This window comes from Elephas maximus, chromosome 3 (genome assembly GCF_024166365.1).
Source record: "Elephas maximus indicus isolate mEleMax1 chromosome 3, mEleMax1 primary haplotype, whole genome shotgun sequence".
Classification (NCBI taxonomy): domain Eukaryota; kingdom Metazoa; phylum Chordata; class Mammalia; order Proboscidea; family Elephantidae; genus Elephas; species Elephas maximus.
The window spans coordinates 125,346,729-125,373,781 of NC_064821.1; the positions used below are offsets into that span (position 1 = coordinate 125,346,729).

Here is a 27,053-nt window from a genome sequence, read left to right on the forward strand (position 1 = left end):
AGCTGTAAACTTTCACCTAAAGCACCATAAAAAATTTTTTAAAAACCATTTGTTCACAGTTACATCCCAGCCTCTAGAACAGTTCCTAGTATATAGCAGGGAAACTTGTATTAGTTTCCTGTTGCTGCTGTAACAAACTAACACAAACTTGGTGGATAAAAGTAACACAGTTTTATTATCTTATAGTTCTAGATGTTAGAAGTCCAAAATGGCTTCACAGAACTAAAATCAGGGTGCTGGCAGGGTAGTGTTCCTTATGGGGGCTTTAGGGGAGAATCTGTTTCCTTGCCTTCTCCAGCTTCTAGAGGCTGCCACATGCCTTGACTTGTGGGCCCTTCCAATAGTGGGATCATTCCAGCCTTTGCTTCTGTTATCTCCTCTCCTTCTCTGACTCTCATTTTCCTGCATTCCTTACAAGGACCCTATGATTACTTCGGGCTAACCCTGATAATCCAGGACAATATCTGCATCTCAAGGCCCTTAATCACATCTGCGAAGTCCTTTATGCTGTGTATTCACAAATCCCGGAGATTAGGATGTGGGCATCTTTGGGAGGGGTGCATTATTCTGTCTTAGAGCTCATTAAATATTTGATGAATTGTTGAATGAATAAATAGACCATTAGCTGTGGAAGCTTCTTTAGAGGACATATAGTCCTATATCCCTGAGTGGCACAAACAGTGCGTGCTCGTGGACCTAAAAGTTGGCAATTCAAACCCCCCTAGTAGCACCATGCAAGAAAGGCCTGGTGATCTGCTTCTGTGAAGAATACAGCCAAGAAACCTGCATGGAACAGTTCTACCCTGTAACACATTATGAGCCACAACTGACTCAACGGCAACAGGTTTGGGGGTTTTTTAGTTAGTCTAATCTCCTACAGGTCTAAGAATGTCTTCACTGGCAGGCAGTCACTCTGCCTCTGCTTAAATTCCTCTGATGCTGGGAAGCTCTCCACCTTCCAAATCAACCCTTCCAGGATTAGACTGCTATGGATCTTAGTAATTTAGACTTTTCTTCCTTATATTCTGTACTTCGCCCTACTGGAGAACTCTTCTAATTGTATCTTCTGAATATGGGCAGTCCCTGGGTTATGAACATTCAACTTATGTTCAACCCCTGTAAAGCCTATTATGTTAAAAATTTGAGGTACATACAGTGGTTTGTAATAACAAATGGGTGTTACTTTGCAATGTGCATTAAAACATATTATTATTAATGTATTACTATTTTAAAGATGTTTTAGTGTATCCAGAATTATTTCTTTAATGTTTTTCATGCATAGAAAGGTACATTATTTGTGCCTGACCCAAGCCATGGTATTTTCAATCCCGTCATAAGCATGTGAAAGCTGGACAATGAATAAGGAAGACCAAAGAAGAAATGACACCTTTGAATTGTGGTGTTGGCAAAGAACATTGAATATACAATGGACTGCCAAAAGAACAAACAAATTTGTCTTGGGAGAAATAGAACCAGAATGCTTCTTAGAAGCAAGGATGGTGAGACTGCATCTTACATACTTTGGACGTGTTGTCAGGAGGAATCAGTCTCTGGAGAAGAACATCATGCTTGGTAAAGTACAGGATCAGCAGAAAAGAGGAAGACCTTCAAAGACATGGGTTGACAAAGTGGCTGCAACAGTGGGCTCAAGCATGACAAGGATTGTAAGGAATTGTGCAGTACTGGGCAGTGGTTCGTTCTGTTGTACATAGGGTCACTATGAGTCAGAACCGACTCGACAGCACCTAACAACAACAACAAGACAAACATTTGACTAACTAGCATTAGGTATGAGCCATATCTAACTGTTCCAACTTAAATACAAATTTGACTTAATGGAACTCGTTTGTAATCGAGGGACTGCCTGTAATCATGTTTACCATATTTTGAAAAAAGTGTCTATTATTGTATTCATCATTTTAAAATCTTTAATTAGCACATCTATATTGATGTACAAAATTTTATACAAAAGACAGCTCTATCTTCAAGCGGATTATTGGGAAAGCGGGTCCTATACAGAGTAAGTTAAATCACAATACAATTAAATGAGATTATCCATGTAAAGTTCCGAGCACTGTGCCTGGCACATAGCAAGTGCTCAAAATATGTTATCTGTTCTTGTTGCTGTTATTACCACTCACACAAGCTCTGGGCCAAATGAATGATACAAACTCTATGTTCAATAGGAATTCAGTGATGGGACAGTGACTAAAGAAGGCTCAGGGAAGAGAGGGATGGAAAGAAGGACAGAAAGTAAACAAACTCAGGGCAAAGGAGAAGGCATTCCAGGCTGGGCAAACACCATCAGCAAAGGTCCAGAGACCAGATTAAACAGGCCAAGTTCTGAGAAAATTAATAGACTTATTGATCTGATACAAAGTTTATCTGAACTAGTGTGGGAAAAACAGGATGAACTTTATAAGAGCTGTAGGTAGCAGTTGTAGATAGCAACCGCTCAGCAACCTCTCCAGGCTCTTTCCTCCTGAACCCTTCCTCAGACTTGTAGACTCTAATTAGAGCCCAGTCACCTCAGGCCTGAAGACTGTTCTTAGTTGAAGAATACTTCTTTTGACCTGCCTCTTTAATTCCCAACTCCAGTGTAGATATCATCTTTAGTTCCTCCTTTGTTCTGTGCTTCACAGGCCATGGCCACTAACTAACCCTTTCCCACACCTCACTCAGCCCTTCTCTCTAGAACCTCAGAGAATTGAACACAGACATTCAGGTCAAGCAATAATTAAAGTAGGAGAAGTAGGAGCAAGGTCAGAGCTGGACCATAGCGTTAGCAATGGTCCATGGAAAGGCGTTAGTTACATCTATGATAAAGATAAGCATGAAGTGCTACAGACTGCAGTGAGAGCTTTAGGACACACCTGTGATGAGCAGAGAAATTCAGAAGGAAGAAGAATCGAGAAGGAGTTGTCAAAGTCCCTTGAATCCTCCACTTGCTCACTCAACAAGACTTACTTTCCCACAATCTTCCTTTTTAAAGAAAGATGGCGGGGACTAAAGATGACTCTCTAGCCTATGTTTTTCTACCTGAAAAACACATGAACACATATATAGTGCATTTCATTCTAATAATTAAGCCAGTTTTCCATTTTGCTGAGAGTATTTGATAGAGAGTCTGTATCCTCATGGCACCTAACAAAAGGACTAGAGACAGGCCAATATGCTCTGTTACTCCCAATGATTGAAGCTAAGCTTTGCCAGTTAATTTCTGTTTTACAAGGAATCAGTAAACAAGGAAATAAAGGCCAGATAACTTTGCTTGGCAAGACTCTAGTCAACTGTGACTTTATGACCAACATGAACTTTACATGAGAAGAAATCAGAATGAGATCTTTGCCCCTTCTTTTAAACGGCAGCCTAACAAAGCTCTTCTTAACAATTGTGCTGCGCTTGGCACTTGGCATATGAAGACAAGACCAAAGTGTTTCCTACGTGGCCTTCTAGTAATGAGTTGAGTTGGGCACGTTTTTGAGATGATGAAAAGTGGAACTTATAGGAAAACAGTGGAAAATTCTTTAAAATTTCCTGTTAGAGATACCAACACTTCATGAAGAAAAACACCATTCCTACTAGAGAACTAGATCTGTAGACCACTGCTTAAAGAAGTTCATGTACAGAACTTGTAATTTAATAAGAGTGGAAAAAGGTTAGCCTAGCATCGCCCATATTTTTCTTCTCCCTGTTTACTCAATTATACAAGGACTTCCACAGCAAGCAGACCTCTAATTCTGTATACCTCAGTGAAAGAGAAATAGGACTTGCTGTTGAATACATTCTTGGGCATAACTAAATTATCTATTACTTCCCATTCATTTTTTTTTCCCAGTCGCCCACTACTGTAAATGAAAATATGTTTTAGAAAAGAACTGTAAACACTCAAAATGCTTTTCCAGGACCGGTCTCCATTTTTCCTTCAGGTAAAATGTCTCTCTGTTTCTATTCTCCAAAATTCTCTTGCTGAAAATCTCAGCTATTTTAAAAGTTCATTCATAGTTGACCGGTAAAACTTGAGAATTTTACTTTCAAATCACTTGATAAGCATGGTTGTAGCTTCAGTCCCTCTTTTAGCAAATGAATCCACCTTCATTTTTATTTATATGAAGCCATGAGCATTTATAACAATGGTCCCTCCTTGTTCACTACACTCAGTCTCTCTGCAGTTTGTACACAGACAGGCCATCACCCTCCATCTGGGGCAGCAGTTAGAGAGGGAGAGTGGGGCTTGGGAATCAGGAACCCTGATTAGCTGGGGCCTCTGGCACAAGTCACATAAGCTTTTAGAACCTGGACTTCCTCATTCTGAAAAATGAGAAATATAAAACTTGCCATATTCTAGTATTTTTCTGAGAATCAAATGAGATCATGCTCATTAGAAAACACCCTAAACACTGTCTAAATAACAGTTGATAGCTCAGTTCCAGGAATCATTTTGAAAATTGTTTATGTGTGAGGTGTTTTGCTGTTTCTTAATACGCATAAGGAAAGAATAAAAAAAAATTAATTTTCAGATGACACACGGTAGGGAAATAGGCTGGTATCTTTTTGGTGTTTCTTTTTTTTTTGCCCTTTCCCAGTTTCCTATTAAGGTTCTGCTTCTCCTCAGTGAAGATCCCTTCCAAGAACTGCAAAACATTTTTTTAAGTTTTCTTATTGTGGTAAAAATATAACAAAATGTTTGACAAGTCAACATTTTTTTTACATTTAGAATTCAATGACATTGATATGTTCATCAGGTTCAGCAACTATCACCACTATCCGTTTCCAAATTATTCCACCACCGTTAATGGAAAACCCAGCCCCCTAACAAAGATTGCCTCTTCCTCCTCCTTCCTGCCCCTGGTAACCACTATTAAACTTTGGTCTCTGTACATTTCCTATTTCATGTAAGTGAGATCATACAGTATTCGTCCTTCTGTGACTAACTTTTTTCACTCAGCCTAATATTTTCAAGATTCATCTATGCTGTAACATGCGTCAGGACTTCATTCATCTTTATGATTGAGTGATATTGCATCGTATATGTGTACCTCATTTTGTTTATCCAGTCATCTGTTGATGGACACTTGGGTTGTTTCTACCTTTTGGCTATTGTGAAAAGTGCTGCAATGAACATTGGTGTGTGAGTTTCTGTTTGTGTGCAGGACATTTTTGTGTCCCATTTCCCTCCTCACCAAAGATGAAGTCACTAAAGCAATTTAAATAAAAGCCTTTCAAAAATCACCACACGGTAGCATTTCATGGTTCCTGATTCTTCCAGAATTCGGGTTATCTGGCTAGTCCTAGTTGAGAAAGAAAGAATTAGAAGAGGCTGCTTCTCCCATTGTCTCCAAAACGAAGGAAACTCTTTGAAGTCAATTTTTTGGATTTTGCAATTGATACCTGTGCTTCAGTACCAAAAGAAAAAAAGTCTTGAAAATTTGTGACTTTTAAGGCAAGAGATTAATCTTAGCTGCAGTATTTTATTGTCAAATAAAGCCTCTTTCTCATAATCCCATCTGAAACTATACATTTTTTTTTTAATTTTTATTTTGCTTTAAGTGAAACTTTACAAATCAAGTCAGTCTCTCACATAAAAACCTATATACACCTTACTACATACTCCCACTTACTCTCGCTCTAATGAGTCAGCCCGCTCCCTCCTTCCAGTCTCTCCTTTCGTGACCATTTTGCCAGTTTCTAACCCACTCTACCCTCTCATCTCCCCTCCAGACAGGAGATGCCAACATAGTCTCAAGTGTCCATCTGATACAAGTAGCTCACTCCTCATCAGCATCTCTCTCCAACCCATTGTCCAGTCCAATCCATGTCTGCTGAGTTGGCTTCGGAAATGGTTCCTGTCCTGGGCCAACAGAAGGTTTGGGGACCATGACTGCCGGGATTCTTCTAGTCTTAGTCAGACCATTAAGTCTGGTCTTTTTCTGAGAATTTGAGGTCTGCATCCCACTGTTCTCCTGCTCCCTCAGGGGTTCTCTGTTGTGCTCCCTGTCAGGGCAGTCATCGATTGTGGCCGGGCACCATCTGGTTCTTCTGGTCTCAGGATTATATAGTCTCTAGTTCCTGTGGCCCTTTCTGTCTTTTGGGCTTATAATTACCTTGTGACCTTGATGTTCTTCATTCTCCTTTGATCCAGGTGGGTTGAGACCAATTGATGCATCTTAGATGGCTGCTTGTTAGCGTTTAAGATCCCAGACACCACACTTCAAAGTGGGATGCAGAATGTTTTCTTAATAGAATTTATTTTGCCAATTGACTTAGATGTCCCTTGAAGCCATAGTCCCCAAACCCCTGCCCTTGCTCTGCTGAGCTTCTAAATATTCAGTTTATTCAGGAAGCTTCTTTGTTTTTGGTCCAGTCCAGTTGTGCTGACCTCCGCTGTATTGAGTGTTGTCCTTCCCTTCACCTAGAGTAGTTCTTATCTACTGTCTAAACAGTAAATACCCCTCTCTCACCCTCCCTCCCCCCTCTCGTAGCCACAAAAGAATGTGTGTTTCTCAGTTTAAACTATTTCTCAAGATCTTATAATAGTGGTCTTATACAATATTTGTCCTTTTGCAACTGACTAATTTCACTCAGTGTAATGCCTTCCAGGTTCCTCCATGTTATGAAATGTTTCACAGATTCATCGTTGTTCTCTATTGATGCTTAGTATTCCATTGTATGAATATACCATAGTTTATTTATCTATTCATCCATTGATGGACACCTTGGTTGTGAAGCTATACATATTTTTACACCACGAAACTTAATATACTGCTTAATACAACCAGGCTACTCTGAACTGGGAAGATACCCCAGAAATGATGTACTACTCTTTTCTCCCTCCCAGGAGAGTTTAATTTCATGCTCCCCAAAAGGACTTTTAAAAATCAAAAATATCTAATTAAGGAGGGACACCTCTTAACATTGAGAGGATGCTATTGAGGAAGCACGGGTTAGTATCAGAGGACCTGGATTCAATACTCAGCCCCACCTCTTGGTAGCAATGGAAGCTCAGGCATGTCCCCATGCAGTGGCAGCTCTGAACCTCCATGATGTCATTCCTCAGCCACAGGGTTGCAGTGAGATCATGTCTGTGAAAATACTTTCAGAGCTGTTAACTACTTAAATGTCTACTTCTTCTTATGATGTGATCCGATTGTGACAACACCACATGAAATTGCCCCTGTAACTAGGAGCACACACTATGTTGCAATCAAAGCAGGTTGAAGAACTTGATTCCTTATGGTTTGTGAGCTCTCCTATGACATTATGTTGTTCTATTTTGACACCCCCTTCCACCTAATAATTTAAGGAATTGGGAGTGATGTGGCATCTATTTCTTAAGGTAACAATGATAGAATCATAAAGGAAAACACATATATACACACCAATTAACTGGTCTTCCTAAAAATAGTAATTCTAGAATTCAGCATTGGAAAAGCAGTTTCTTGCCTATACATGTTTCAGGGAAATAAAGGTGGATATGGGTTTATTTTGCCCTCCTTATGGCTTTGGGTTGACTGGACAATAAGGGAGAGAGATCAAAACAACTCTGTGTTCCAAATCTACAATTTCTCCCCTTAAAGCCATTAATCTTACCTTGAAGTTCTGAATGTGTCCCTTCAATACACACACACATACCCATTGCCATCGAGTCGATTCCGACTCATAGCGACCCAATAGAACAGAGTAGAACCGCCCCACAGGGTTTCCAAGGAGCAGCTGGTGAATTCGAACTGCCAGCCTTTTGGCTAGCAGCCAAATGCTTAACCATTGCACCAGCAGGGCTCCATCCCTTCAACAGGACTCTAGATTTCTTCCCATCTATTACTAACATAAAATCCATATATAGCATCAGAAAAATGAAGCAACCTGAGTTTGCCTTGTTGTGTTAGTAGTTTTGCTGCAGTTTTTCCCACCTTCACCAGTGTTAATCGTGTCATTGCAGACCCTGTCTGGGCTCCATACTTGCAAGTCATAAATGGCATTTACATAAAGTCATGTCTATTTATGCCATCTCTCTTTCTCAGTTTTTTCTGAGAGTTTAGTATCCTGTTTCATACCCCCCAAAAACTAAGTTTAATGCCACTGAAAGTCATGTATGTCTCATTGTATTCACAAAGCCTAGCTCCACAATTCAGACTTAGCGGTGACAAGGGGCTGACCAGGTGGAACATCAACACATTAAGAGGCAGAGAAGTACCCGAAGGCACTCAGAGTGGCACTCGGTGGCTAATGGGTTGTGTTTTCCCAAGTTGTGTTTCACTGAAGTTGAAGCTGCTATGAGCCTCAGCATAAACACCTCATCAGATGTTTACCCAGAGAAGGCTATAACTTTTTGCTTTTTATCCAGTTGACATTAATGTCTTTCACTTTTGTCTGTTTGTTTTGTTCTGTGCCTTTTGCTGTTGAATAAAAATACAGAACACACCTAGCATCTGAAAAGAAGCAGACAGATTTAATACCTCAGGGACTGTTTGGCATGTTTTTCACTGAAACCAGAAGTGTTTGCCATTTACCCTAAATTATTTTTGTGTGTGTGTGTTTTCAGATGCCAGATTAATTTTATGTGCAGAAGATTCCCATTGGAACCGTGAGGTTTAATAAGCATGACTGAAAAAAATAACACCCCCCAATCAAACATCCCATTCACCTGAGCTTTCTTGTCAGTGAATGTGGTACACCACATTTGGGGCTGAGAGCTCGTGGGCATGGATCTCTGCCCCAGAAGCCTGTCTCCTGTCAATGCATTAATAGAAATAAAGCTAGAGCTCATTTGAGGTCTTTGGGCAAACAGAATAGAGGGCTGTGAATAAGATCTATGGACAAAAACAGGCCAGACTCCAGAAGCCAAATAGAGGTCAGATAGGCTCTCTTTTAATCTAGTGTATTGTTTTATGAGTTCAGATTAACGATGGAACAAACTCGTAAAACATAATAGCCATGTACAAGAAAAATCTGATTCAGTTTAGCCTTTAAGGTGGGTATAAGTCTGATAATCTAACGATAATATTAAAAATTGAGGGAGAAGACTCAGTGGTTCGTTCCTTTTAACATTGCCTGGGTATGTGCAATAGCTTGACGATCAATAAACAGATTCTGATTAAACAACGCTTTTTTTAGCAAACACCGAGCCCCTAACTGTGTAGTTACGTTTTAGGTACACATAATTCATGGCTCCAAATAGGTCTCTCTCTTGGGTCAGCTTTCCCTAGAAGCAGAGCTGGAGATAGGGATTCTTGTGCAAGTGTTTCATTGAGGGAGAGGCGAGAAGTGGAAAAAGAAACAGGACAGGGCAGGGGTAGAAGCAAGAATGTGGTCCCTGCACCACAGAGCTGGTCTCAGTTTGAGGCAGGGGACCAGCCTGCTGTGAGCCCTCTACAGCAGCTGGCGGATGATACACAAGGCAGGTGAGGGGTGGTTCACCAACGGCATCCACTACAGCAGCTATGCTGATGGCACTGAATCTATAGGAGCCACGCAACAAGGTGTCCCACTACTGCCCTCATAAAGGACACAGTAACAACCTTGGGCCTCTCACATGATCTCTCTAGATGTCAATTTCCTTGCCTGTAAATTGGGGAAAAGGGGGAGACACATTGGTTTAGATGATCTCTATACTCTCAACTTTGAAATGAACTGATTTCAAAAAGGAAAGAAAGGGGCTCAGTGAGGAATAATTGATGTTTTTCCTACACATTAAAAAAAAAAAAATTTTTTTTTTTTTACACATAGAAAGGAGTTAATTAATGTAAATGTGCCCCTGAATGGCAACTCCATTAAAAACTCCTCTCTCACCTGGCATAGCTCTGGATATACAGGAAAATCTAAGAAGACAAGCAGTAGAGTTGCCCTTGAAGGTGTGTGTCCTCAAAAGGATGGCCAGGCTCTGTCTTCAAACAAAGTGCATTCATGGGAGCTTATCTCAAGGGAGAATTAATGCAACCGGGCAACCTCGTTTAACCAACTGCTGAGTCAAAGGGAATTAGGCAAGAGGCTCAAGTAAAGTATGAGCCAAAAGCTGTCCTTGCAAAAATACTACAACCTCTGCCAAAAACAGTCTGGCAAAAATCTACCAAAGTTATAAATACCTTTACTCTTTGACCGCACAGGTCCGCTGCTGCGAATTTTTTCCACAGGCATAGCTGTACCTGAAATGACATTTATATACAAGTTTCCTCATTGTAGCACTTTTTTTGAAATAGCCAAAGATTAAAAACAACTCAAGGTTTCATCAGCAAAGGACTGAAAAAAAAAAACAAAAAACCAAAGACCTGTGATGCCATCCGTACAATAGAATATTGTGCAGTGAAAACCCTCCTTGTGGAAAGCTCTCCAACATGTATTTTGATAAGTGAAAATGTAAGGGGAAGAACACTATTATTATAGAATGTTGTTACATGCTGTTGAGTCAGTTCCAATTCATAGCGACCCTATGTGCAATAGAATGAAACACTACCTAGTCCTGCGCCATCCTCACAATCACTGCTATGTTTGAGTCCATTGCTGCAGCCATGTGTCAATCTATCTCTTCAAGGGTCTTCCTGTTTTTCACTGACCCTCTACCTTACTAAGCAGGATGTCCTTCTCTAGGGGCTGGTCCTTGCTGATAACATGTCCAAAGTATGTGAGACAAAGTCATGCCATCCTCGTTTCCAAGGGGCATTCTAGCTGTACTTCTTCCAAGACAGATTTGTTTATTCTTCTGGCAGTCCATGGTATATTCAATATTTTTTGCCAACAGCGTAATTCAAAGGCGTCAATTCTTCTTTGGTCTTCCTTATTCATTGCCCAGCTTTCACATGCATATGAGGTGATTGAAGAATATCATGACTTGGGTCAGGTGCACCTTAGTCTTCAAAGTGACATCTTTGCTTTTCAACACTTTAAAGAAGTCTTTTGCAGTAGACTTGCCCAATACACTATGTTGTTTGATTTCTTGACTGCTGCTTCCATGGGTGTTGATTGTGGATCCAAATAAAATGAAATTGTTGACAACTTGAATATTTTCTCCATTTATCATGATGTTGGTTATTGGTCCAGTTGTGAGGGGTTTTGTTTTCTTTATGTTAAAGCGTAATCCATACTGAAAGTTGTAATCTTTGATCTTCCTCAGTGTTTCAAGTCCTCTTCACTTTCAGCAAGCAAGGTTTTGTCATCTGCATATTGCAGGTTGTTAATGAGTCTTCCTCCATTCTGATGCCACATTCTTTTTCATGTAGTCCAGCTTCTCGAATTATTTGCTCAGCCTACAGATTGAATAAGTATGGTGAAAGGATATAACCCTGACCCACACCTTTTCTGACTTTAAACCATGCAGTAACCCCTCCTGTTCAAAGAACTGCCTCTTGGTCTATGTTCAGGTTCTGCACGAGCACTAGTAAGTGTTCTGGAATTCCCATTCTTCTCAATATTATCCATAATTTTTTATGATCGACACAGCCAAATGCCTTTGCATAGTCAATACAACACAGCTAAACATCCTTCTGGTATTCCCTGCTTTTAGCCAAGCTCCATTTGATATCAGCAATGATATCCCTCATTCCACATCCTCTTCTGAATCTAGCTTGAAGTTCTGGCAACAATAATACATTATTATAGCATAGTATGTATATTGTAAACACTTATGCATGTAGAGGAGCCCTAGTGGCCCAGTGGTTAAAGTGCCTGGTTGCAAACTGAAAGGCCGGTGGTTTGAACCAACCAGCTGCTCTGTGGGAGAAAGATGTGGCAGTCTGCTTCCATAAAGATTTACAGCCTTGGAAACCCTATGGGGCAGTCCTCCTCTGTCCTATAAGGTCACTATGAGTCAAAATCGACTCGACAGCAACATTTTTTTTATGCATGTGTAATGTAAGTATGCTACTTTTGTATAAGAAATAGAAGTGATAAGAATGTATATTTGTATTTAAGTGTACCAGTGGATTTCTGGAAGTGCTTTTTTCTGTTTCTGGAAGGATACACAAGAAATGTCTAGAAATGGTTACCTTTAAGGAGTGAGAGGAGCCCTGGTGATGCAGTGATTAAGCGCTCAACTGCCAACCAAAGGGTTGGAGGATTGAACCCACCAGTGGCACCATGGGAGAAAGATGTGGCAGTCCACTTCTGTAAAGATTTACAGCCTTGGAAACCTTTTGGGGCAGTTTTACTCTATCCCACAAGGTCGCTGAGAGTTGGAATCAACTCAATGACTGTGGGTTTTATAAGGAGTGAGAAGGTCGGAAAATAAAATGGATGGAGACATAGATGGGAATGAGAATTCTCACCGAATACCTTTTTATAATTTTTTCTGCATTTCTTCTAACTACCATGGGGCTACTCTGTAAAGAAAATGGAGCATCTGTTTGATTAAAAAGTAAAATGAAAGTTTAAAAGGCAGACATCAAAGCTGTCACTTCACCATCCATTATTTCATGTTTTTGTTCATGTTTTGGCAAACTGCAGCCAGTGGGCCAAATTTGTCTGCTGCCTGCTTTTGTAAATAAAGTTTTACTGGAACACAGCCTCTGACACTTATTTACATATTGTCTATGGCTACTTTCACACTGCAATGTTGGAGTTAAATAGCTGCTACAAAAGAAAAACCTGAAAATATTTACTATTTGGCCCTTTATAGAAAATGTTTGCCAACCCCAGCTTTTAACTATGGATTTGTTCATAAAACAGATGTGACCACACCTATTAATGACCTTTGGGTACTGAGGGTGTTTTGGCTCTTTGAAGTCAGCTTCTGTGTCCACTAGGTGATAGGCGAAATACTGTAAATGTTGAGGAGAACGTGGACTCTGGAGTCAGACAGCACAAGTTTAAACCTGGGCTTCGTCCCTCACTACCATGTGACCTTGGGCAAGTTAACATCTCTATTTCTCAGCTTCTTCGTCTATAAAATGAGGACACTAATAGTACCTTCCTCGAAGAGTTGTTTGGAAGATTAAGTATGTTAATGTTGGCGAAGAGTTTAGCCCCATACCTGTTAAAACCAAACCAAACCCATTGCCATCGAGTCGATTCTAACTCGTTCCGACCCTACAGGACAGATTACAAGTGCCCCATAGAGTTTCCAAGGAGCACCTGGTGGATTTGAACTGCCAGCCTTTCAGTTAGCAGCCACAGCACTTAACCACTACGCCACCAGGGTTTCCGAAAACCTGTTGCCGTCGAGTCGAGTTCGACTCATAACAACCTTATGGAACAGAGTAGAACTACCCTTTATGGTTTCTTAGGAACGTCTGGTGGATTTGAACTGCTGACCTTTTGGTTAGCAGCCCAAATCTTAAGCACTACGCCACCAGGGTTTCCAATACCTATTACTTATTATTATTATTATCATCTGATACTGTGTGTGTGTGTGTGTTTTTTTTAAACAGGGTGATGACCATTTAAATGTATTTGGAGAGGACACTATGGGAGGTGAGTTTCCTTTCCTGATTCAGCCCAAAGTTGTCATTTTAATAGCTTTAAGCATATCCTTTTTCATTAAATATCAGCTAAGAGATGATAAAATACCAACACCAACTACTTTCCCCTTGGTCAGGGAATGATTAAGATGGGAACTCTTTGGATCTCTCCCTTCTTGATCTTGAAGAACCAAAGGGATGTCTCACTAAGGGATGTGTTTCTTAACTGTGCTCACAGAACATCACTCCCGAGATGCTCAGTGAAAATGGAATGTTCTGGTCAAGTATGTTTGGAAAACACCTAACACTCTGTCCTCTTTAGAAGAGTCACATACGTAAGTGCATGGCAAGGCTCCAAGAAGTCCTGCTTGGAGAGCTGTTTAATTCAACATTCTTCAAATTTATGGGAACACAAAACTCTTTTTCCTGCATAGCAGTCTGCAGAAATCATATACCGTTGGAACACTAAGAACCTAAGAAACACCAGGATTATACTGCTTTATAATTTTGTCATGTTAAAATTCTTGCCAAAACTAGCTATACAAATAACTGAAAATAGATGAGATTATATGATTTGAGACTGTCCAAAAAAAGATAAGTTTTATGATTGCCATAGGTACTTTGGCAGAAGTACTTGCTTAACTTTTCCTCCCTGTAATAAATATTGTTATAGTTTTCATCCATAGAGATACGTTTGTATTATTGACTATGAGCACATACAAGTACGTGAGTTGTCTTTTTAAATGACCCCGGCTCTAATCCTGCACTGATCCGTGAGCATGAGACCCAAACCCAGTGCCGTCGAGTTGATTCTGACTCATAGCAACCCTATAGGGCAGAATAGAACTGCCCCCACAGAGTTTCCAGGGAGCGCCTGGCAGATTTGAACTGCCGACCCTTTGGTTAGCAGCCATAGCACTTAACCACTACACCACCAGGGTTTCCATGAGCATGAGGTGGTAGATAATTTGTCATTTGATGATAATGGCAATAGCAGTAGGTGGAAATCATAGTCAACAAATGGCATCATAGTGATTCATGGGCAATGGCATGTAGACATGAGCCATAGCTTAGCTGTTACTTAGCCAAGTGCAAATAATCAACTTGGTCCCAACTCTATAAGGAATGACCGATTGCCTAATAAAAGTTCCCTTTTTCCTGCTTGTAGAATTACCACATATTTCTGTGGACATTTTTTTAAAGTAGAAAATAAAAGATGTCTAAATGCTTATGACAAATAATCATGGTTAACACTCTAATATATTTCATTTCAGTAAGTTGTCCGTATATTTATTTTTACATAGTTGAAAATACAAGTGTATATACAAATATTATCTCCAAATTTTTGTTCATATTATAACATAAGCACATTCCTATGTCATGAAAAACTCTCTATAAACTTAATTTGTAATGACTACATTGTATGAATGTACCATCAACTAAAAAATAACTTTTTAAAAACTGAAATAGGCTATAGCCATACCAATAATAATAATAACCACAGCCACTTTCCTAGATTGAAAGGAGACTAAAAGTTGTTCACCTTCATAAAAGTAAACTCACAGACTGTTGTTAGGTGCCTTCAAGTGGGTTCCAACTCATAGCGACCCTGTATACAACAGAACGAAAGACTGCCTTGTCCTGCACCATCATCACAGTCAAAAATTCGCAGGCAAGGGAGTATGAAATGATCCTCTGGCCCCACATGTCAGGAGCACCAATGTGTCTGCCTTTAACAGAAATTTCCAGGTAACTTCTGATTTCTCCCACCACAGTGGAATACCCTGTAAAGAGAATGGAGTGTCTGATTAAAAAGAACAAAGAAATTTATCCTTCAATGTGAAAACCAAATGTTTCCAAAGATACTAAACTCAGTTCTTTACTTCCAGCACATTCTTCCTTCTCTCCTTCCACTTCTACCCTTATCCCAACTTCTTCAGGCCCCATTCTGTCTCTCTGGTAGAGCTGGGCCTTTCACTATGCTAATAGTGGATTACTGTAAAAATGTAGCACTGTGTATATAAATGCCACCCCCCACCCGTTTCTACTAAGAAATAATCAGAATAATGATGTAACTCTCAAAAGTAGTTATCATCTATATAAAATATGAAGTGTGAGTCACAGTCCTATTAGTTTATTTTAAGTGTCAAGATTGCAATTTTGTCACCAAGATGGAAAATTGAAAAACCATCTACTACCTCATCCAAATAATCACACCCACCCGTCATTTTAGTCAACTCACACCCGTAGGATGGGCGAAAGCAGCTGCTTTCAGAACAGAAAAACAGCCCACAAATCCATCTAGATGAGGAGCTCAGTGTCCACCCAGCCCTGCCCCTCCCCCCAGGCTCTCCTGCTTCGAATGCTGTTCAGAGAACCTCAGCAGCCCAGGGTGGGAAGTGCACACCCCCAGGGACTCAGGGTTCCAACAAAAAACAGTAAATACCTTTGAGCTCTAATGTCTTTATTTTAAAACTTCATGCAAATTTTTCATGTACTTCACAATATGTTGATGTTTATTCAGTCTATTCTGAAATTTGAAACATATCTCCCTTAGCATAGGGGTTAACAAGAATAATAAATTATTCAAAATTATCTTCAGCTCCTCTGTCTGCAGTCACATCTGTCCGCTGAGGGAAGAATTCTGCCTCAGATGCATTTTGTTTTGGCCAGCACAGTGCTTTAAAAACTCGACTTTGAGTGTTAACTCTTGTTAGCCATATCCATACCAGGCCACACCTTTGCCTGGCCTTTGCCTAAAACTCTTTCTGGAAGCCATCGTAGTTCTCGTTTATGGAATCAGCCCACCGCTCCCTCTGTTGGTGCTGGACTAAGCCACTTAGAATTAGCCAGCTATAGACGAATTCGCACCTTGTAGGATTCTCTGACATACTAGGGCCTGCTCCGTAAGCTTTCTGTCCTCCTCAGTTATTTGAGAAGGCACTGTGCTGTGTGGCTTCCAGAGATTCCAACTCTGAACTTCACAGCATACTGAGCTAGCCTATAACTGTGTTCTTCACCCACCCCAAAACTCTGCCCCTAAGGCAAAAACCTGACTCCTGCCCAGTCAACATTGTTGTCGTTAGGTGCTGTCGAGTCAGTTCCAACTCATAGCAACCCTACGTACAACAGAACAAAACACTGCCCAGTCCTCACAATCGTTGTTATGCTTGAGCCCATTTTTGCAGCAACTGTGTCAGTCCATCTCATTGAGAGTCTTTCTCATTTTCACTGACTCAGTTGACTGGCAGCATGTTAGTGCTTGTGTTGTTATTGCTGGTCCACTTTTGAGCACTACATATGAAGTATAGTCTTTATAAATAAAGCCTCATATCCTTAAAGCAAGAGTGATTGTCTCTGCTCTTCTCTGAAATAGCCTTAGGACGCCTGCTGTTTCTGCTGTCTCTGGGGTCCTCACTCTAATTTTTGTTTGTTTGTTTTTGAGGATCCCCTGCTTCTGGACTTAAGTAGTAACCACCGGCATTTCCTGAGTCCAGAGACCCTGAGCTCACAGGGTCTTTCCCAGCTCAGGTTTTTCACTATACTCATCCCTTCAGCCAACTTCTACCCTAACCTCAAGAGTTCTTAGAATTATGATTTACTTAGGAATTTATCTGTAACATGCAACAATAATAGTGTCATAATTTTGTCAAGGAACAAAAAGGGCCATTTCCTCATGTTGTCCTTTCATTTACTGGAACCCCAGAGTCATAGGTATTTGAACTGAAAGAAACATTAGAGATTATTGGGCCCAAATGCTTCGTTTCACAGATGGAGAAACAGAGGTCTAAGGAAATGAAGCCACTTGCCTAGGTCAAGCCAGTTGCCAAGAGGACCAGAAATGTAACTCTTGTCTACTTACCCCTCAGGGCTTCCTACTGCACTGCATGGCAATTGGAAGTCATTTAGGGTGCCACGAACCACAGAGGGCTTTGTACTTTGCCTGAAATTCCTGATGTGAATCATATTTTGTCTTAAAGCAGGTGCTTCTCAAAATTCAGTCTTTGCTGAGCACCTTCATGATTTTTTGCTTTATCTCTATGCCACCTAAATATATATGATTTTCTTAATGTTTTTCTTTAAAATGACTCACTGTTTTTACTTACATTTATTTTAAAGGAAATTTTATATTACTACCTTAATTAGAGGAGCCCTGGTGGTACAGTGGTTAAGAGCTACTGTGTGCTACCGTTGCTAACCAAAAAGTCGTCAGTTCAAATCTACCAGCCGCTTCTTGGAAACCCTGTGGGGCAGTTTTACTCTGTCCTATAGGGTGGCTATCAGTCAGAAATGACTCAATGGCAACGGGTTTGGTTTTTGGTATCTTAAATAGAAAACAGCATCATTTGCTGTAAATAGAAATTATTAACAAGATATCCTGTCTTACAGACTCTTCACTTGTGTTTTGACTCCTCTTTATTAAGAGATATTAGCAAATATTAAAAATGTAAAATAATGGGAAAAGTGCAGAACAGAATTTCAAATTCCCATGGACTCCAAAGTTCCCAGAGCCATGAAGGTCGTATGAAGTCATGAAACTATACCATGAGATAATCTTTAAATCTGAAACCAAAAATATCCTCTGAAGTCTTAAAACCAAACAATAGTTTAGCTTAACTGGTAAAAAATGTCTGCCTTGAGCATTAGCTCTTTTAAGAACTATCTATATGGGATCAGATTGACAACAGGAACTTGAAAGATAAGATAGCCTTAGGGGGCAGCGAGTTTATGTTAATAGGAGAGGAACAACTCAGAAAAGGAGGGTAAGAACGGTTACACAACTTGAAGAATGCAATCAGTGTCACTAAATGCTACATGTTAAAACTGCTGAATTGGAGTATGTTTTGTGTGTATATTCTCAACAACAACAAAAAAAAATTAAAAAAAAAAGAAATGTGAAATAACACCAAACTGAAACACTTAGGGGAAAAAAAAAAAAAACTTACAAATTAGCTTTCTTACTTTGTGATTCCTGCTGCTTAATGACATGAGTTTTACCACCTAAAATTAATGATCTGTGGTAAAATGAAAGTGTCTTATCTGGGTCTGGAAATAAGGCTGAAATGGTTAGTGGTACCTATTAATTATGGCCTAGTAGCACATTTACTTAGCTTCAAGCTTCTTAACAAATAAAAGTACAACTCTATATAACATGAGTCAAACCAGGGTTTGGATGCAGTATTTCTTGCCAATAACATAACTTATTCTTATTTTAAAGGTTTTATGGAAGATTTGAAGAAGTGTAAAATCATTTTCATGATTGGTAAGTGACTGCCATCTAATTTTCTAATGCAATTCATAATAATAACAACTTCGGAGGGAAAAATGGCTATTTATCACTCTGGTTTGAAGTCTTGTCCCTTTTGTTGGTCAGAATAATACTCTCTAGGCTTCTAGATTGTAGCTTTTTTTAATACAATTTTATATTGCTTTTGATTTGTGTCTTTGCAGCATAGAAAAAGTGTGACTCTAAAGAACATCAAATACCTGAGTTTAGCTCTAGAATAATAAAGTATATTATAATCCCATGGCTAAGAGGATGCTATGTGTTGAAATCTAATACACACCTTTCCTATTTTAATGCTGACCCTTTCTTTTTTCCCTAAACAAAGTATGTCGGTGACTAATCAAAACCAAACCTGTTGCTGCTGAGTCAATTCTGACTCATAGCGATCCTATAGGACAGAGTAGAACTGTCCCATAGTGTTTCCAAGGAGCAGCTGGCAGATTCAAATTGCCAACCTTTTAGCAGCTAAGCTTTTAACCACTGTACCACCAGGGCTCCTGTCAGTGACTACATATTCAAATATACCTCAATAACCTTACCCTGGAAAACAATCTACTCTGTCCGCTACTCTAGTACGTTGAAGTTCATTGGTATCTTAATTGTAGGACATAAAGCATTTGGGATTAGCCAACATTTTCTGAGCGTCCACTATGCTCCAGGTTATTTCATTTAATCCTTACACAGTCTTATAGGGCAGTAGTCTATCCCAATGATACATCTATTAAACAGTGAGAAAACTGACACTCAGAAAGGTTAAGGAATTTGTCCAAGATCCCATAGCTAATGGATGTAAGACAGGATTTCCAGTTTTCCTCTTGGGAATACATGGGACTAGTTGTGCAGGAGTTAAAAATGCAGAGAATAGCACAAAATATTATCAAAGCACCTCCCAAAATTTAGTGTTTTTTTCTCTAGCCGTCTAATCTTTCAAATATATAGAAAAATTAATACACCTACTTAATATTTTTCAGAAAATAATATTCAGAAACAATGAAAAGATCCAAGCTTCTTCAAGGAGTGGGGAAAAGAAGGGTTATTAGTATCACCGAAATAGAATTGGATGAACTTAGAATCGTGCTCTCTAAAGGCAGGATGCTTCCTTGGAAATCTCTTAGTAAATCCCTCTCATTGTCAGATGAGGAAACTGAGGCTCAGAGAAGATAAGTGTTTCGATCAACCAACTGGTGGCAGAGAGGAGACCAGAGTCCGTGGTTCTACTTTCTCATTCCAGGATCCTCCCTACTCCCTGACTCAGTCACATTGGTTGTTACCCTGAACTTCCACTATCTCACACATTCACACATCCAACAAATACTTATTGAGTGTTAGGCCCATGCTGGGCAGTGAGCAGGATTTATAGAGCTTTCATCTTAGATGAAGAGAAGAATTAATCAAATTATCACAAGCCTTGGAAAGTATTAGGAAGGAAACAAAGAGCTGAAATAAAAAACTGGGTCTAGTGTTTGGGGTAGAAGTGGTTGATTAAAGAAAACCAAAGACATAAGGGAAATGTTAGTCCAGAGGACTAATGGACCACATGAAACACAGCCTCCACCAGCCTGAGTCCAGAACAACTAGATGGTGCCCAGCTACCACCACCAAAAGCTCTGACAGGGATCACAACAGAAGGTCCTGGACAGAGTGGGAGAAAAATGTAGAACAAAATTCAAATCCACAAAAAAAGACCAGACTTACTGGTCTGACAGAGACTGGAGGAACCCTGAGACTATGGCCTCTGGACACACTTTTAACTCAGGACTGAAGTCATTCCCAAAGTTCACCCTTTGGCCAAAGATTACACAGGCCTATAAAACAAACAGTAACACACGTGAGGAATGTGTTTCTTAGCTCGATCACACAAATGAGACCAAATGGGCAACACCCACCCAAAAGCAAAGACAAGATGGTAGGAAAGGACAGGAAAACTGAGTAAGTGGAAACGAGGAACCCTGGGTAGAGAAGGGAAGAGTGTTGACACATCGAGAGGATTGCGACCAATGTCACAATATAATTTGTGTATAAATTGTTGAATGAGAGACTCATTTGCTCTGTAAATCTGGTGTCAAGCACAATTAAAAAAAAAAATTTTAGAAAAAATAAAAGACTACAGCCTTCAGAAAAAAAAAGAAGTGGGTGATTAGATAAGATAGTCAGGGAAGGCTTCCCTGAGGAGGTGACATTTAAGCAGAGAATTAAAAGAGAGAGCTAGGACTAGTGAAGGCATGAATGAAGGGTAAGAGAGGGAGAATTCTAGTTAAAGAGAACAATGTGTCTCAAGCAGTGAGAATTCCTGAAGCCTACTTCCAATCTATTTCCCACCTGCTTGTCTTTAATGGACCTTAACCTTGGGAACTGATTAAACTCTTCCCACACATATTTTACTTTCTTTTCAGAAAGAAAGAACATTTATACCTCCTACTGAACAGAACCGTGGGAGAAAGATGTGGCAGTCCGCTCCTGTAAAGATTTACAGCCTTGGAAATCCTATGGGACAGTTCTACCCAATACTGTAGGGTCACTATGAGATGGCATCAACTTGGGCACAGGATGGGACTGAACAAAAACTCATTATCGTAATTGGAAAGGAAAGTCAGTTGTGCTAGATTACTAAACTTCCCTTTTCTACATAAATTTTAATAATCCATTTTCTTGGCACCCAGACCACACACAGTGAAATATACTTTCTGTAGGGGCCAAATTAGGAAGAGAGACCCTTTAAACTTGATGTCTCAGAATTGAAAGTAGGAAACTTTATTACCATGTAAACCCAGTACCGTCGAGTAGGACGGAGTAGAACTGCCCCGTAGAGTTTACAAGGAGCGCCTGGTGGATTTGAACTGCCGACCCCTTGGTTAGCAGCCGTAGCACTTAACCACTATGCCACCAGGGTTTCTATTACCATGTAGAAATCTGTTATTAAAATATAGTCAAAAAACCTTCTAAAAATAGTATCACATATTTTGCAGGTTTTGTTTGTCTCTAGAAATAATATTATTTGAGATTTACCCATTGTTTAGCACTCATAGTTGAATTTTGAAATGTATTTTCAAATGTCGCTTCTATCTGTCCAGGCATACCTAGACTGAGGCCAGCTCAGCTCACCTGTTACTAAACCCTGTACCCTTCAGAAGGTCAAAGAGCACAGTGTAAAAGCCTTAGCATCACACAAAACTTGAGACCCTCGAATCCACAGACCATACTCCGAGAAGCGTTGCTCTGGGCAAAAGGTTTTTTTCCTAAACCAATTGAATTCTCCTGTATTTCAACTTATTAATCAGGCGTTACTCTAGTTAAAGAGCCCTAGCGGCACAGTGGTCAAGAGCTACGTCTGCTAACCACTGCTAACCAAAAGGTCAGCAGTCAGAATCCAGCAGCTGCTCCTTGGAAACCCTATGGGACAGTTCTACTCTGGAATCAACTCAACAGCAAGGGTTTTTTTTTTTTAATTTGGGCAGTAGAACTAGGTTCAAAAAAGCCCCTGTAATAGGAGGGAAATGCTGCTCTTCCTCTAGAGTATTTACTGCACTCTACTTGACAATTTGGGCCTTAGTTTAAATACTTTCTCGGCAGATGGCAGAATGGTATTCTGGCCCAAATTACTGCAGGCCATTTGAAGCTTATAAAAATACTCAGGATGTCATAGACACACCCATAATGTTTTGATGGGTTTTAATATGCCAGAGTCAATTGATTTCAATGGAACAAATGTGGTTTTGTCCATATAAGAAGATGGCTGAATTTTTCACTTTTCTGATTGTTTCCTTGGCATCTACCAGAATCACTGGGGTTGTATTATTAGTCAGGGGCAGGGTGGACACCCACACTTTCAGTCTTAAGGTGAAATTAATATTCCTAAAGCACTGTTCCACAGTTTTAAAGAATCCAGTGGTTCCCTCTTGCCCACAGAAAGGTCCAGACTCCTTGGACGGGCTTTCAAAGCTCTCAGTCTTCTGCTCCAACCCTGTCTGCAGTCTTATTATCTCTTGAATGTGCCTCACTTTGCCAGTCCTTTCACTGCAAATGTCTTCTTCCCAATCTAATCATGCCCCAAGATCAGGTTTAAGTTCTAACTCCCCGTGAAGCTTCTGTAATCATAATCCTAAGTCTTCCTCCTCTGTCCCCTCCCATCTCTGAATTTGTATTACTCGCTTGGGTGCCTCACAATGACTAGAACAACAAATATTTTGGGGGATAATGAATTCTTTAGGAAACAGTGTGGTCGGTTTCCATAGCAACCGAAATAGCAATTGAAATTCCTGGACTGGAACTGACAGGCAGGTTGCTGCTGCTGTCGCTGTTTCATGCAGGACGACGGTTTCAGGTTAATGATGAGCCTAATCAGATGCTTCTTTCTCCACGTAGCTGCTGCCTTCTCACTGAGAATCAGCAACAGCAACTTTTGTCCACTGAGCTGATGCTATTTCTTGCTTATTTTCAAGGCAACACTTATAAATGAGGCAAGTAATGGCACTGATTGCCATTTTAGTAGGAGACATTTTCAGGGAAAAGGTGTGGTCTGAACCAAAGGGAAAGGTGGCAAGGAGAACCTAGTTGACCCTTTAAATATTGTATGAATATTACCTCTTTGTTCCTGAAGAAAGAAGCTCAGTTGCTGTTTATACCTTCCAAAGAACAAATAAGAGATCTTACAAGGTAGAGCCAGATGATCAAAAGGATTGAAAAAATGTTCTATGGATTTTGGCTGTTCACGCACAAGTTGTAAGAACCAGTGCTGATGTAGACTGAGACGCAATCATTGCTGAAAGTAGAAAATTATTTGGAAAATGTGAAGATATCCTTTAAAGAGCCTCATTATGTCCCATTAGCAACCTCCTACAGTTTTCCACAAGCTTTTCTGCCTACATTTTTCTTTTTTTTAATCCCTTGATCATTATCTTACTATTATCCAATCTATATTCGTTTCTTTTTCAATTCTCCATTTTTCATTGCCTGCCTATGCCCCAAATATGACTTAACCTGAATTTCCGTTAATTCATATCTGAAGCCTTAGTAGAAGGACTTCAGTTTGGAAACACATCTGACTTTATAGGTAAGGGCTGATGCTAATAGAGTAATAATCAAGACATTTCTCAACAGCCTTGGCTTTCAGTGTGTTGGGGACCTGAATGGCCTTGTGTACCTTGGCATTGGTGCTATTATAAGCTATTATTAGTCCTAAGCTTTGACAATATTTTTTGCTATTCTGTGTCTTTTTAACTGCTACGTAACTAGTCCTGTTTACTTGCATGAGGAAAATTAGAGGAATGAGAATTTTGGCTTAAAACTTAATATTTCAATGTCTGTCATTATTTCACTGTAGTTCTATTGTCATCTCATTATTACAGAGTTATGAATAATTTAATTTTTAGAAAGTACAGCATCCACTTTAAGATCAGGATAAACTTTTTTATGGAAATGACTCACACATTTGATTAAATTAAAAATTAAAAACAAACCAGGTCGTTTCAAGTTGATGTAGTTAGAGCAGAAGCTTGCATTTATCCAGCACTTAACACATGCCTGGCACTGTGTAAAGTGCTTTATAATGTTATCTCGTTCAATTTTTGCGACTACCCTTTGGAGTAATACTACTGCTATCTTGCCTGTACGAATAAGGCTTTAGAGAGTTAAATAATTTGCTGCTAAGTATTGGATCTGGGACTTGAAATTTTATCATGGGCAACAAATGCTGCCAGTTATTTTCCTCTAAATGGTAGTCTCAATTTATTTCCAAGAAAATGCCTGCCATACTCAAGTCTGAAAAACTAAAGTTTGTCTGCTAGTCCATCTTTCAACTTAAAAAGCAGCTAGTTTAGCAACTCAACAATCACACAGCTGCTTCTCCTCTAGACAGCCATTACGCCTAGGTGTGCAGGAGCATCTATGCCTACTTCCCATTTGTCACAAAAAATATTAAATAGACGTGTATTCACAGTCCAAATTTAATAAAACTAATTTTTTTTTAACTGTTTCATCGAGGGTACTCAAAAGCCACATTGGCTTTTTTGTTGGGCGGGGCTGTTCGTTTGTTGCTGCATGTACATGGGGATAGAGAATACAAGTACAGTTAGATGCCTCTGCCTTGATTCACACCCACAGTACTACAGTCTTTGCTTCTGTACCATCAGCGTCAATGTCAACACAGTGAGAAGCAAATAACCTCTAGTGTTATAATTAGAACGGGGGACCCTTAGGTCTGTGGACCACACTTTGAGAACCACTGACCTCGGATTACTTGGGGGTGTGGAGTGTGTTGAGCAGGTATATGGAATAGAGAGAAACCCTAGATGTAGCACTTGGAGAATCTTGGAGGGAAAAAAAGTCCCTTGTGCCTTGCTTTCACTTGTTTTTTCAAAAGCAAATAACTGCAGATGTGAGGAAAGGGTCAGGGAGAAAGGGGTGCTTCTACTGGAAACGCCTGTTTCCCTGGGCTCCTGCAGGCCTGGAAGGGTTCTGAATGTTTCTTTGTGCCTAGTGGTGCAAGGGATGCCTGAAAGGAAAGCCTGTGTGCTTGCCAGAGATGGCAAAGAGGAATGCATCAGGAGCACCAGCAGGAGGCCCCAAAGCAAGGGCTGGGTGGAAGATGGAGGAGTACACCTCAGGATCAACAGCCCCGGGAAGAACCAGGACCAGAGGACCGGTAACCAGTTGCCACCCAGTCAGTCCTGACTCAGGGCAACCCCTTCTGTATCAGAGTAGAACTATGTTCCATAGGGTTTTCAGTGGCCGATTTTTTAGAAGTAGATTGCCAGGCCTCCCTTCCGAGTTACCTCTGGGTGGACTCCAACCTCCAACCTTTTAGTTAACAGGTGAATGTATTAACTGTTTGCACCATCCAAGCTCCAGGACTGGAGGAAGGGCAAGGAAAACCCTTGCAGTGGGAGAATAGCCGTGATATGGACACTGAACTTTGAACTATACAATCAAAGCCATCAGAAATCACTAGATTGGACTATGAAAACCCAGACTCCATTGAGTTTTCACTCTGAAGTGGAAACAGGCATTTCATGAGCTAGGCTGGGTTCACATAGATAAGCTTCCATCAGAATCTCAAGCCTTGTGGCTGCCGTAACTGTGAAATAACATCCCTGCTCCTCACACGGACACGTAATTGCCACAGCCCTTTTTCCCGTAAAGGGATGCAAATGCTACAGGCCCCTTTGGCACTCTCCCAGGGTTGTCACCTACGTTTTCAAAATCCAGGCTATTCAGGATGGAAAAGTGATGCGCTTCTAAACCATCTTCCTAATGTTGGAGAAATGAGGACCTTCTATGCTGACAATGAAACCACTTAATTATATAAGCCTTTTTTTTTTCACTGCAAAAAAATCCTCTAAGTAATGAACTAGAATGCTACACCTTCTTCATTGAATCAACCAAATTAATAAACCTTTATCAAAGGTTTACTATGCTCAAAGAACTGTGAGACTCCAAAAGACATCCACCAGTCTTCACAACACTGCATGACATGGCAGACGTTTTATTTTCCCCAAAGAAAGGAATGTTGCTGTGTTAATTAAGTCATCCAGAAGGGCAAATTACTGCTACAAAAAAAAAAAAAAAAAATGAGTTTTACTAGGTAAAGTGAATGGAGAACTCACACTCATTGTCTTCTACCCATTTGTTGAAATCTTTTTGCAAGCACCGTTAACTCACCAACTGAGTCATCCGATGAGGTTTTAGGTACTCAGCCTGTCCACTAAATGCTAAGTGTATCCAAGGAAATGTTAAATGTTCCTTGTTCATGTTCTCCTCTGATTGATTAGCCAAGGAGTCAAGGCCACATCACCAAGCCTGACTCACTGAAGCCTCCTGTGCATGTTCTGAGACTCACTAAGAACAAGCAGCAAACATTGGCAGATACTAGACTGTAGCAAGACTCAGCACTGGAGGAGTTGTTGTTAGTTGCCCTGGAGTTGTTTCCAACTCATGGTGACCCCATGTGTACAGAGCAGAACTGCTCCATAGGGTTTTCAAGTTTGTGGCATTTTGGAAGCTGATTGCCAGGCTTGTCTTCCGAGGTGCCTCTGGGTGGGTTTGAACCACCAACCTTTCAGCTAGTAGTCAAGAGCTTGACCATTTGAACTGCTCAGGGACTCCCACTAGAGAGGACAGAACCCAAAAACCTTGTGTTTGTATCCAAGTTCTGAGTGTCCTTAGGCCAGTACCTTAGCTTCTGAGTTTCTGCTTCCTTTTTAAGATGGCAAAATAATACCTATTCTTTGTCCATCTCAAATTTGAGCAGGCAGTAAGGTGACACACTGTTAACTGTTCTCTTAATTGGAGGCATGAACAGTAGAGATGTATCCCTAAGGAAGTGAACTTTCCAGGCAATTAAATAGGTCAAAATCCCCACCTCCTACCTTCAAAATACTGAC

At 40.2% G+C, this 27,053-nt stretch overlaps 1 protein-coding gene across 3 annotated transcripts in view; it reads left to right on the plus strand.

The window, feature by feature from the left end:
• AK5 (adenylate kinase 5) overlaps positions 1-27,053 on the plus strand; it is a 401,842-nt gene that overhangs the window by 302,034 nt on the left and 72,755 nt on the right. For all 3 annotated transcript variants that reach the window (XM_049875613.1, XM_049875612.1, XM_049875611.1), the window contains 2 exons: positions 13,359-13,401; positions 18,607-18,651. In XM_049875613.1, the coding sequence (XP_049731570.1) occupies positions 13,359-13,401; positions 18,607-18,651 (88 nt within the window). The remainder of the gene's footprint in view (positions 1-13,358; positions 13,402-18,606; positions 18,652-27,053) is intronic.